Genomic DNA, 12,733 nt, shown 5'->3' with positions numbered 1-12,733 from the left:
GCAGTAATAATGGAACAACAGTTTTAAAAAGTGATTTTTCACTGTTATTCTATATTTTATTTTATATTTTATAACAACATTTTCATGGGTTTAAATACAATATTTTTGTTATAAGAGACAATAAAAATAACTTTATGCATCAAAACCGCTCCTTTACTTGTAAGCATTTTGAACGTCTCCAGCACGTTTCCTAATAACCAAAGAATCAAACATATAGTTCACCCCTCACACACATTATCACATCCGTCAAAAACTTAGGCTGGCTGTCGGTTTGAATATTAGAACTAAAACATCAACAAAACACACTAATGGGCATCGATCACTTCACTGAATACTTGCCAGCATTACCTTATAATCTATCCGTTTTAAAATTCACATCTTTTGATATCTTTTAATATTGAAAACATCATAATAGTTGGACGTTCCTTTAATGTCAGGTGCTTTTATGTCCAAGGGGTTGATTTTAACAGAATTTTTTTTTTTTTTTTTTTTTTTTTTCTGTTATATGTCACATTCAAACTGTCTTAGAAACATTTGATATGAAACAATACATAATGTGAGATGTGGTGGAAATGAGCGTGTGGTTGGAATGTTTATGAGGAAAAAAATAGTTGAAGACACACCTAGTTATAGATGACAAATATAAAATTACTTATTGACAAACCATCAATAAATAAATGTCAACAAATCCACTGAGGTAAAGGACATCAAGTGGAGATCAACACATCAGCTTCAAGTTTGCAGAAACATACCTCTAAACTAAACTCATTAAAGGAGCTACTGTGTATTTGTGGTCTGTTATTGCATTTTTTTCTAAGGGGGGATATTGGTTTCTCATAAATTATGACTGTATTGTGGGTGAGAGGTGTGAATGCTTGAGAGTTGATGATCACTCGATGCAATGGCTTCAAAAGGCTGGTGTTAAGTTTGTGACGCATTATTCCTTCTGACTGCTGTTGTACATCTCTTAAAAGACCTCCTCATAATAACAAACATACATAATCAACACCAACTAACTGACCAACACCTGTGATCTGGACACCGAGAGCTATGGCCTGGACTTCTAGATTCATCACCGTCACTGTTCTGGTCATCCTCATTGGATGCTTCACTGGTGCACTGGGCAACTGTAAGTAACTAAACATGCAGCACACAGTCAATGATACTGTTTCTGCTGACTATGAGAAACCTTTGGAAGAACCCTTAATTTGCAGGACATCATAATGCTGTGATCATGAATTCGACTGGTTTGTCACATGGGGTCTGCAGGATACTCTTACTGGTTAGAGATGCAAAGGAAGTCAATATCCTGTCTTGAACAATACCATATAAAAGGATATGAGTCTAGATAGCACCTTCAAAACAGAATCTACATCTTCCTCTTCTGGTTTTGTGAATATTTTGAGCAAACATCATGCATCTCTGCTGGAAATTAGCTCTGATGATGATGGTTCTTGTGTGTGTTACTGCACAGAAAGTCAACTGTAAGTTTTGGGATTTTTTTATCATTGAATTTGTATTTTTATAAGAGCCTTTGGTACTGATTATTATGGATCTGCTGATTTTAATGAACTTTTTTTATATTTACACTCAGATTTTGCATTTATGATCCATTTCATTCACACCAACCTGCTTTCATAATCCAAAGGCATAGTCCACCCAAAGATGAAAATTCTGTCATCATTTACTCATCCTCATGTTGTTGACTTTCTTTCTTCTGTGGAAGACAAAAGAAGATATTTTAAAGAGAGTTAGAAGCTAAACAGTTTCTGTTTAAAAATACAATAGAAGTCAATGGGACATTTTTCAAAATATTGTTTTGTTCAGCAGAAGAAAAAAAATGCACACATGTTTGGAGCATCATGGTGAGTAAATTATGACAGAATTTTCATTTTTGGGTGGACTATCTCTTTAATGATGGTGAATCCATTACTATAGATTGTGTTTAGCTATAGCAGTTTTGTTTTCTCTGATGGAGCCCTTATCAAGATCAAGATCATCTTGTTTTCACACATACTGTATACAGTACGCACAGTACAAGTGCTTTGGAGATTTCAATCTCTGTCTCTCTTTCAGATCGTCGGCCCACTAGAGTTGGAGTGACTTGCTGTAAGGAAGTGTCGAAGGGAAGAATCCCTCCTGAAGTTAAACTGATTGGATACAGGCATCAGAATGCTCTGAGTCCGTGTGTGGATGCTATAGTGTAAGCTCTCTACACACATTTCACAGTTTTATATGCCTGATATTGTGTTCATTTCAGTGGTACTGTATATCTGTCCTGCAGATTCTACACAGAGAAAGACAAGTACTGCTCTGATCCAACAGCGCGCTGGATTCAATTCAGACTGAAAGGTATGGCCCTAAATTAATATGACATCTTAATATGATGCTTATGTATTGATAAAACACTTATAATGTGATCATCTTTCCTCCAGGTCTGAAGGAGATTGAGGACTGAGCCAATGGAGGCCTAAAGATGCCGCAAATCTATCTATATCAATCTATCTATATATATAAAAAAAGAGAATATATATTTTAGATTTTTATATTAATCATAAAAAGCACCATTAGATACCCTTTTAGCTTATGTGAATGTTAAAAAAGATGTTTCGCTTAATTACTTTGTTTTATCTGCTTTAAAATTAAAATGCACTTTTGAAAATAAAAATTAAACTGCTTATTCTTTCACACAAACATCCAGCCTTTTCTCTGTAACAGTTTGGACTGTATTTAATTATATTTAAGCTGAATCATTAAATAAATAGTTCACCCAAATAGGAAAATTCTGTCATTCTTTACTCATCCTCGTGTCATTACAAATCAGAATTACTTTCTCTCTTCTGTGGAGTAATGATACTTTTTCTTTTGAGTCCTTTCTGAGTTTGAAAGTTTCAGTCTCCATTGACTGTAATTGAATGGGGAAAAAACAGATCAGTCTACTGATAGTTTGTCAATTATAAGAGAATTTTCATTTTTGGGTGAAATATTTCTCTTCATACTACATATATTTTGTGTTTCAGTAATAGAATGTGCGCCATCTAGTGGAGAACAGCATTAAAGCACAGAGAAGGCCATGTAATTAATCAACCGAATTGGGTGTAGTACCCCTATGGGCTCCGCCCACCCCCAATTTAATTGGTTTATTTTACAGCAATCTTATTGGCCTAGACGATTCAAGCCTGAGCATGCGCATTCCTTTATGTACTATTTTGTGAATGATTTTGCCGTATTAAAGGTGTTCTAAGCGATGTCACACTTTTTTTAGGCCAAAACATTTTTTGTCACATACAGCAAACATTTCCTCACCATCCTCTAGCTGCCTGTCCCCTGAACACATTATGTGCTATTAAATGCTAACTCTAATCATGTTATCGGTTTACCATGGTAATTTTAGTTAAGATCTATTGGCTAATGTTTTGTTGTACTTAAGACACAGAATAGAAATTTTACATTTTAAAGAACGACCGTTTTTTGTTGTTGATTTTTTTTTTTTACGAGATTTGTTCTCCGATGCTTGCATTTTTTGGCACAAAGTGCAAATAAAATGTTTAATGGCAAACTCATTTTCCTTGTTGTTTACCTGTTAATGAAATATGAGGGCCAGCCAGGGCCTATATTGGTTCTGTATAGGTCTATGTTATAGTTTTTAAAGGTTCCTGTTTTCTAATAGGCTGTCAGCCAGTTACCATATAGGCCTGCTACGACTATCTGTGACTGTGACATCAGGTATTAAAAATCTAATTATTTATTGATTCTCCCCCGCATTGTGTGTTCATGTTATAATCTGCGACTACGGGATAAACATAGTTTCAAATATTAACACTCGTATATAGTTGTAGCCTAACTATTAAAAAAATCACTGCTGTAAATCTGTGCAATATAACAGTAGCCTACTTAAAAAAACATTTAAATACCCAGCAGAGAATATGAATATTTATTACTTAAATACGCTCTTGAGCACATAAATAATAATATTTGCTATAGATCGACATAATATGTTTTAGTATATATTTCCCCCCCACACTTTTCAGCGCTGCAGGGTTTTTAATTCCCATTGTACGCAAAAAAAAAATAAAAAAAAATTAAAAAAAACAATGGCCAGGGCTTGTATTGTTTGGTAGCCTATTATTGTCTTATTGAAAACACACTTTCGGAACTGTGTCACAAATTATCATCATTTGTGTAAAATCCCGAGATGTTTTTATTCACTGATCCTAATGGAAAAATGAAGAAGCATAGATTAATGATGTAAAATTACAGAGCCCAGCTGCATGACATTCAGAAAATATTGTCTACTATCAGCCTAATAGGCTATCTCTCCTTGCAATGCTAGTAATTTAATGCAGTGGGTGGAGCGACACGTGTAGCCCCTCCTTAATGTGTCACCCTGCCCCAATCGTCCAGACTGCACTCTGGGGATACTCGATTGGGTTGATTACTTGGCCAGCAATTAAACAAATGAAAGATGTTATGGAATTCATAAAACAAAAACAGAAACGAACATGAAGCTAATAACAACTTTGCATTCGTACGGTACACACATCCCCAAACAAGACATTCAAAAATGGGAAGTTATATTATATTAATGTAACTATGGGCTTAGGTATCTTTAAAAGACTTATTAATCACACAGTTCCTCAAAATTACCTTTAAAAAAAGTAGCCTATACTCTGGCAGTTCCATGTGACATGGTAGCCTACTTTAATAGCCCATACCATGGTTCTGAATGTCATTAAAAACATAATAACACGGTACTTGTTTTAGTATTTTCTATCAGTGTTTTGGTACTCTTTGTGGTGAGAAAATGTATTTACCTCGTTCACAAGACGCTGCACAAGCAGGTGTTGAACCTAATAGAAATACAGTTTTCATCGCTGACAAAAGGTTGTTTCAGTTTACTTTATCTGGAGATCTTTTTTGTTGGCGGTTTTGAGTTACGGTTTTACAGAGTGACACGTCGCTCCAAACGATTCAGTGCCTGAGCGAGTTGCACAAAGGAAGCATGTTGTGGTGTGATTTCACACTAGCCGAAGACACTTGTCAAATTGTTATAAGTTTTACTTTACTTTTGTAATACTGATGTCCTGTAGTTGCATATATAGTGTTTAATTAATATTGGGATTTTTTATTGTATAATGTAATAATATAATACACGTTCACAGAGTTGATCTGTTTTGATACAGTTACTTAAAGGGGTGGTATAATGCCCTTTTCACAAGATGTAAAATAAGTCTCTGATGTCCCCAGAGTGTGTATGTGAAGTTTCAGCTTTTGGGGCTCAGAAAAACGCGCTGTTTTAGTGTGTGCCCTTTAAATGCAAATAAGCTGCTGCTGGACGGCCCAGGGGGCGGAGCTTCATGAGCTTGCGCTCAGTCTCTCAGGACAATTTCATCTCACGGAATGATGATAATATCAGAAACTCTCAGTAATGGTGTTCATTTCGAGTCGGACAATAATGCCTACAGAGTCAGAGTGCTGTATAGAGATGGAACAGGTATAGTTTAGTAGTTTATTTACGGTTATTATAACGTATTTGTCATCTGCTTGTATGTATCCATTATTAATAGCCTACAAGTCTGCTGTTTCGGACCAGGTCCGAATGATGATCAAACATATACTGATGAGTTTAATAAAGTTTATTGTACATCACACAAAAGATGAAGCGTCAGTTTTACTTCAGAAAATCACCGTTAGAGCTGAGTAAACACAGTAAGTTATAAGAAGTGCGCAAGTACATACACGAATTTCGGTAGAGTTGAGGGAGCATTCCTGTGGGCGGAGGTTAGTCAAAAAACTGTTCTACTGACGTCATTAAAGAAGGAAGTAGAGGGATGTAGTCCAAACGGGCCGTTCGATGTAGGCGACTTCTGTTAAATAAAATATCTCGCTTGGCATTGAACTTTGAGCTTTATAATTTTACAGATATTATTTATACTCTAACAACAACATTACACACTAACTAAAGTTTGAAACATGGGATCACGAAGAACGGGACCTTTAAATGCAAATATGCTGCTGCTCCCGACACAGAGGGTGGGGTTTCAAGAGCTCGTGTGTTAGCAGCTCCGATTACGCAGACACACACTAAAATGACAGAAGCTGTTCTGCCTTTTATGTTTAAAAGGAGTCAGACAAAGATGGAGAGACTCAAGAAGAAGTGACAACACGTAGAATGCAACAGGACGTCTCTGAATGGTTAGTTGATGAATTTATGTTGCTGATGTGGAGTTAACTAACGTATCTTCAATTAGCATATTCTGTCATGCTAATCTATAAATCGCTCATATAGGAACTGTTGTGAGATGCACACAGAGTGACTTTCTATTGCATGTGTAAAGACGGATGCTACAGTTTGAGCTGACTCACAAATGTACTGGACTACAACTCTTCCTCTTCTCAACATGGACTGCGTGTTCCCGGGGGCGGGGTTTATGTAAATTGTATGGCTGGTGATGTCACTAACCCTGGAGGTATGTCATGTAGTTCCTACCAGCCGTTTGTTGTAGTCCTTTGTAAGAATTGAGAAATTACAAAATGCTGGACAGTCTAGTTGAAGTCCTCCGAGTAATCCTAATCTACATTTCATTCCCTCATCCCTCACCCCCTCTCTCTCATGCTCAGATGATCACCTGAATTCACCCAAGAAAATGTATAGTTTAATGTGAATGATTATCACAGAGTATTTTTCATGTTTGGTATCATTTAAAATGTCACAGTGTGACTGGTACAAATGTCTCATTTCCAAATAAGTAAAACAAAAGGTAATAAGGTTTTTAAGAGTTTAGGGATAACTGACACACAAAGGAAGGTGGTCTCTAGACAAATGGTCTCCGACCCCCCCAAAAGGTGTAACTTCTGAATGCAAATTTCCATTGTTAAAAGATGTTTCCAAGTGAAAGAGGTCCTGACTATATAATGAAATGCAGCAGAGGGTTCGGGGCCTTTCTGTGCCTCAGATTAGCCCGTGAGGCTTAGAGGGAGACCTCTCAGCCTCATGTATATCTTAATGTTGGGTTTGCATCTTCTCTCTATTCCAGAGCATTTGATGTTTTGTATCGATTATCTTTGAATTGATTATGAAATTGGCATGATACATTTACCTGACATAATAAATTGCTACATTTAATTATTCTAACCGTCTTTGTCATTATTTTCATTAAAGAGTTAAACGGAATAGTCAAACATTCCCTCACATTTAATGATGCACAGATATCATTAAAACCTTTTCATTTATGGAGTCAGATGAAATAACGAGAGAATACATATTCAAATGTATTGCATTTAATCAAAAAATACTTTGCCTCGAGAAAAGACAGTAACGTTAAGACCTTCCGCGCTGGTCGGATGCCGGCTTTGGGCCGATCGAGCGTGAGGCTTACACCTTAAAAAACGATTTCTTTAAAAGCAAATATCCCCCTTTGCTTTGAACTTTGAGTGTTGTAACTTTGCAGATGTTGTTTATGCTCAAAAAGCAACATTACACACTAACTAGAGTTAGAAAAGTGAAATCATACTCAACCACCCCTTTAATTCTAAACGTTTTCCTCTGATTAGCTCATTCTTGCAAAAGAACAGTGACACAGCATCATCAGACTAGGGTGACTTGATGTCCCATTATTCAGTCCTGTATTTTACACTCCTTTCACATGTCCTGATTTGAGGCTTGACAAATGACAAATTTCAGAGAAACCCTATGACGATACTCTTAAATTATTCCTGTCATCCATGATTTGTCATATCAAATAATTAGAACATATAGCTAATCTTGCTGTGAAGCAACAACTGATATCTGTAAATGTTTATCCTAAGAAAAGAATAATTTTGTGCAAGTCATGTTGCAGAATGATTAACTATGGCGTAAGTTATTCCATTCGCTTTATTCATAGGAAGCATGAAGAAAGACAATACTTCCCCTTTTTCTGAGGACATAAAAAGCAAGAGCGGCTCAAGAGCAGTATAAACCATTAGTGGAATTTCACAGCACACAAGATCCCTCAGAAATCATGCACCTGTACTCAGCATCTCAACAACTGATGGTTATGATTTGTTTGGTTGTGTTCCTGTGTGCGTTTACATCAGGAGGTGAGTATCCTTCTCCTACATTCTCCACGCAAAAAGTTTAATTTAAAAAAAAAGTTGTATATTTCTTATCAGATTGGAAAAAATGTTTATGTTTTTAGGCATAAATCTCACTACATTTTTTTAGATTCATGCTTAAGACAAGAAAAAATAATCATTTCCAGTGGGTTAAGAAAAATCTAAGATATGTTCTTTAAGTCTTAATATATTGTGCAGTTTTGCTTCACATATAAAATGATCTTGTTTTAATGATTCTTTCATATTTTAATGGAAAAAAGATGGGCTCTTTTTTTCCCCAAGTGTTAGAATTTGAACAGTGTTATTTATACAACCAAACACCATAAAGAATCAATAGCTTTTGAAATCAAACTAAATGGGAAAATGTATGGATGTTTTTCTGTCTGTTTTGCAGTGATCTCTTATGACCCTAAAAGGCCAGTATGCTGCAAAGAGGATACGCTCACATTAGAAAATCCAACGATCAAAATCACAAAATGTTACATCTTTCCAGCAATAGGCAAATGTGTTGCGGCCGTAGCGTAAGTCAGTCCAGCAACATTCAAAGGAATCTCTTTTTGTCAAAGAGCATTTTATTGTGCCAATATCTGCAGTCTAAATGCATTTCTCCATTTCATCTTTACAGGTTCACTGCTGAAAATAAATTGTACTGCATCGATCCTAAAGCTAAATGGCTCAGTAGAAGGATGAAGCGTCTAGAAAAGGTTTGAATTTACAGATTACATTTTTTTAAACCTGTGGAATGCGTAAGGAGTAATACAGAACAACTGAACTGAATATGACAACCTCTTCTCGCAAGGTTTATATCAACACAATGTACTGTATACTGGAATATGTATCATGTAAAGGGACACTTCCTAACCTGTTTTTCTTCTGGTCTAATTCAACAGATGGGTGTCAAATGTGAAGATTATACTAAATCTTAAACGACACACATGGGGATTTGAACTTGGTCTTCACCAGCCACACTTTTCATTCGTGTCAGTCAGTCAAGCTACACTTTAATACACTCTCTTCTAAGCTGGGAAAAACATGTTGAACATATTTCACAAAGGAAACAATCTGTGGTTTGCTTTCACACTTAGCTGCTGTGCAGTCTAAGTCTGGTTATTCCTTTATCTTTTTATTTATTTTTGAAATATAAATGTCTTAGTTTTATTTATAATGCTTAATTTATAAACCTGTATTTTCTTTTTAGAATTTAATATATTACACAATTGCAAGGAGTACTGCTTTTTGTTTGTTCAATGTCTTATTTATTTTTTAACAAAGAAACATTTATTTTCCTAATATGGATATATTATATTATTTCTATTTTCTTCTCTAAATTATTACAGATATATCAGTTAAATGTCTTGAAGTGCTTACAAAAGTTTATTGGATGCATTATGAATGTAAACTTTAATAAAAATATTGTGGAATCATATTTAATACAAGATCGCTCATGTCATTTTATTTCTGGAATTCTGCTGATCTTTACGTTTGAACAAAGGCCTGAGGCCAACAACAATGAGAAGTTGTTAGGGACATCTTACAAATTGATTTGAAACCATCAGACCATAGGGAGGGACTTTGTGTGTAATCTGGGTGTAGTGTGTGTTTCTGAAGTAGGCAGAGATTTAACCCAGAGGTCACAGTAATGGAGATGAACGAACACACACACACACACACACACACACGCACGCACACTAAAACCCTATGACTGTCAGATGAAACAGCAGAGTCATACGTTCCATTTCTCTACAACACTCTAATGATGGGAACTGTGCATCATCTTCCACCAGACGAATGACAGTCAAACGCGTCTAAGAATGCTCATTTATTTAGTCAGTACCTGAGAACAAACACATTCTCAGATTATGAAGCACGTTTATTTATGACCTCAGAACACGATCATGAAAGCATCGCAGCAAACGTGAAACATCACGACGTACTGTGATTAAATAATGACAGAATTTTCATTGTGGGTGAAATATCACTGACCACTTTTTGTTCTGTGTATCAGCTAATTGTATTACATAGTTTAATATTTTCATTAATATAATATATTTAATATATTAATTTAGTTTTTATATATTTATTTTTGAAAATGGCCTTTCAGTGGTGAATGTGTTAAACTTTGTTATCAAAGGATGACAGTGTCTTGCATTTCAGAAATATTTGACAGTTATGGAGAATATTGTGAAATGGAAAACTTGACCCATGCCATCGCACCGACTAGCAAAACTCCCCAACAAACCTCTTAGTTGAAGTAACAGTATGACGTCAGCTCTTTCCTATTTTGCTTCATTTAAATGGACAAATGGTCAATGTTACAAGATAAAAATATATTTGAATCACTAAATCAAAAAACACTATTGACACACTGTCCTATTGGAATATTAAAAATAACTAGCTTTTTTCAGCATACATTGAATTTGTATTAATTAAATGACTGACAGCAAGGTTTGAAATTAAATATCATCTGAGAAGTTCATCAAATGGAGATCTACTTTTACACATATTAATTTAGCAGAGGACATTTGCACCTACCACGACAAGGAAAGCCAGATATGATGATGAAATAGAACAATGATGAAATCTACAAAAATAAACGGACAGGATGTGTAGCCCATGCAGTTTAAGTTCCGCTTTATTGACTATTTAAGGTGAACTAGTGAGAGTCTTGAATATATTCTCTCAGACACAAGCAGTGAAAGTTGAAGATCGACTGAGACAATGGAGACACAAAGGATCCTCATGAGGAGTTTGGCTGTTGTGGTTTTTGCATCTGTGATCTGGACTATAACAGGTAAAGTGCTTGAAACTGTTTGTATATTATTATATCTGATGGAACGGTGCAGAATATTGAGGTTTACCTTGTTCTTCAATCTCAGCAGGTGATAATCAGAAGCTGATCAACTGCTGTAAAGTCGTCTCCAGTGCAAAGTTGACTGATCCTATCATCGGTTTCAGGAGGCTAAACCACAGTCCTCCATGTCTGAAGGCCGTCGTGTAAGAATCCCAGTTCTTCTCTAAAGAAAACATGTCATGATTAGAGATCAACAGCATCTGATGCTAGATTTCTGTTTTAACTTTTTCATTTTCTTTAGCAGCTTTAAGACTGAACGAGGAGAGTTCTGTCTTGATTGGAGGCAACAATGGGTGCAGGAGGAAGCTAAGAAGCTTTTGTAAGTTAAACCCAACAAGTGTGGTGAAACATACCTGACTTTGTAACAACATAATCTTATAAAGTGTTGCATATTTAGCATAGTATTCTTGTTTTCACATTGTTTTTTTGTTTTTGTTTTGTTTTACAGCAGAGCTCAAAGAAACAAAGCCTGACTTCCACGCCACCACCAGCATCATCTATCAGTAAACTCACTCCTGTGTGAGGATCTTCCCAATCAACTAACAGAGCATGAATCATGAATGTCTAAAAGCAAACTCATAATGAGAACACATCTACAAGTAATTACTTGTTTTAAAAACATTTCTAAAATTTAAGAGATTTTGCTGTTGTATTTTGAAAATATTTAAAGTGCCGGTTAGTAAATTAGGTGTAGCCTGTTTAAATTGAATATTTAAAATGTATGTTGTCGAATACATGATGTAGTTTGACAGTGACAGTTCTTAATTTATTCAGACACTGAATTATAGTGAAACTGTTTTAGAACAAATGTGTTTAAATAAATTATTAGCTTATATATTATATTTCACATTGAAATATATTTTGCTCAATGTACTGGTGATGAACTGTGTTAAGAAGGATGACGCAAGTCTGAGTGAAATTAAGACTGATTTGTATGAAAACAAACCCGGAAATGTTTGTGTTGATTATGCAAATGAACGAGTGCAATCTGAAGCTACAAATAAACTATGATCAGCAACAACTGGTTTTGCTTGTGGTTGATGTTTCTGAATGTGTGCAAGAGGTCTCTGTCAGAAACGATGACACCTTTTCTCTTTAGCATCTTTATTCTTACATTAGCAGTTGGTTGATGACTATGCATGTCCTTCCTTGTGCTACTTATGTAAATTTCATCCATAATTAAATGCTAATTTGCATGAATAAGTTGGTACTCTTATTATTGGTATTTTATGAAATTGAGTGCTGGCAATGAAAAAGTCATTTTCGATTTTTTTTCCACATACTCATATAATAAGTCATTAACATCTTCACAGCTTAATTAATGAAGGAAGGAAGTAAATAAGTAAGTAAACAAACACTAAGCAGTAATAATGGAACAACAGTTTTAAAAAGTGATTTTTCACTGTTATTCTATATTTTATTTTATATTTTATAACTAAATTTTCTTGGGTTTAAATACAATATTTTTGAACGTCTCCAGCACGTTTCCTAATAACCAAAGAATCAAACACATAGTTCACCCCTCACACACATTATCACATCCGTCAAAAACTTAGGCTGGCTGTCGGTTTGAATATTAGAACTAAAACATCTACATAACACACTCATGGGCATCGATCACTTCACTGAATACTTGCCAGCATTACCTTATCTATCTATAATCTATCCGTTTTAAAATCCACATCTTTTGATATCTTATAATATTGAAAACATTACAATAGTTGGACGTTTCTTTAACGTCAGGTGCTTTTATGTCCAAGGGGTTGATTTTTATTCAAACTAATA

At 35.1% G+C, this 12,733-nt stretch overlaps 3 protein-coding genes and 1 long non-coding RNA gene across 7 annotated transcripts; all 4 read left to right on the top strand.

Annotated features, from left to right (window-relative positions):
* Positions 1–918: 918 nt before the first annotated feature.
* On the top strand, positions 919–3,563 carry LOC311075735 (C-C motif chemokine 8-like). 2 transcript variants are annotated; one of them, XM_084103319.1, is made up of 4 exons: positions 919–1,129; positions 2,077–2,203; positions 2,285–2,352; positions 2,436–3,563. In XM_084103319.1, the coding sequence occupies exons 1-4, from the start codon at positions 1,051–1,053 to the stop codon at positions 2,456–2,458; spliced, it is 297 nt and encodes a 98-aa protein (XP_083959445.1). In that variant the 5' UTR covers positions 919–1,050; the 3' UTR covers positions 2,459–3,563. The 2 variants fall into 2 exon arrangements, with proteins under 2 accessions (XP_083959445.1, XP_083959446.1); XM_084103320.1 differs by lacking the exon at positions 919–1,129 and adding an exon at positions 1,172–1,484.
* Positions 3,564–6,059: 2,496 nt separating this feature from the next.
* Positions 6,060–7,135, top strand: LOC311075741. Its single transcript, XR_014604574.1, has 2 exons — positions 6,060–6,195; positions 6,290–7,135. It is a non-coding gene; the product is annotated as an uncharacterized lncRNA (long non-coding RNA).
* Positions 7,136–7,925: 790 nt separating this feature from the next.
* LOC311075729 (uncharacterized protein) lies at positions 7,926–9,531 on the top strand. The gene is made up of 4 exons (XM_084103294.1): positions 7,926–8,082; positions 8,492–8,618; positions 8,723–8,801; positions 8,988–9,531. Exons 1-4 carry the CDS (start codon positions 8,004–8,006, stop codon positions 9,021–9,023), a joined length of 321 nt encoding a protein of 106 aa, XP_083959420.1. The 5' UTR covers positions 7,926–8,003; the 3' UTR covers positions 9,024–9,531.
* Positions 9,532–10,768: 1,237 nt separating this feature from the next.
* Positions 10,769–12,025, top strand: LOC311075734 (eotaxin-like). 3 transcript variants are annotated; one of them, XM_084103317.1, is made up of 4 exons: positions 10,769–10,888; positions 10,974–11,091; positions 11,193–11,267; positions 11,397–12,021. In XM_084103317.1, the coding sequence occupies exons 1-4, from the start codon at positions 10,816–10,818 to the stop codon at positions 11,419–11,421; spliced, it is 291 nt and encodes a 96-aa protein (XP_083959443.1). In that variant the 5' UTR covers positions 10,769–10,815; the 3' UTR covers positions 11,422–12,021. The 3 variants fall into 3 exon arrangements, with proteins under 3 accessions (XP_083959443.1, XP_083959444.1, XP_083959442.1); XM_084103318.1 differs by having other exon boundaries at positions 10,790–10,888; positions 10,977–11,091; positions 11,190–11,267; positions 11,397–12,025; XM_084103316.1 differs by having other exon boundaries at positions 10,790–10,888; positions 11,190–11,267; positions 11,397–12,025.
* Positions 12,026–12,733: the final 708 nt, after the last annotated feature.

This window comes from Abramis brama, assembly GCF_963993115.1.
Source record: "Abramis brama genome assembly, chromosome: 24".
In the NCBI taxonomy this organism is placed as follows: Eukaryota; Metazoa; Chordata; class Actinopteri; order Cypriniformes; family Leuciscidae; genus Abramis; species Abramis brama.
This window is presented reverse-complemented; position numbering and strand designations above follow the sequence as displayed.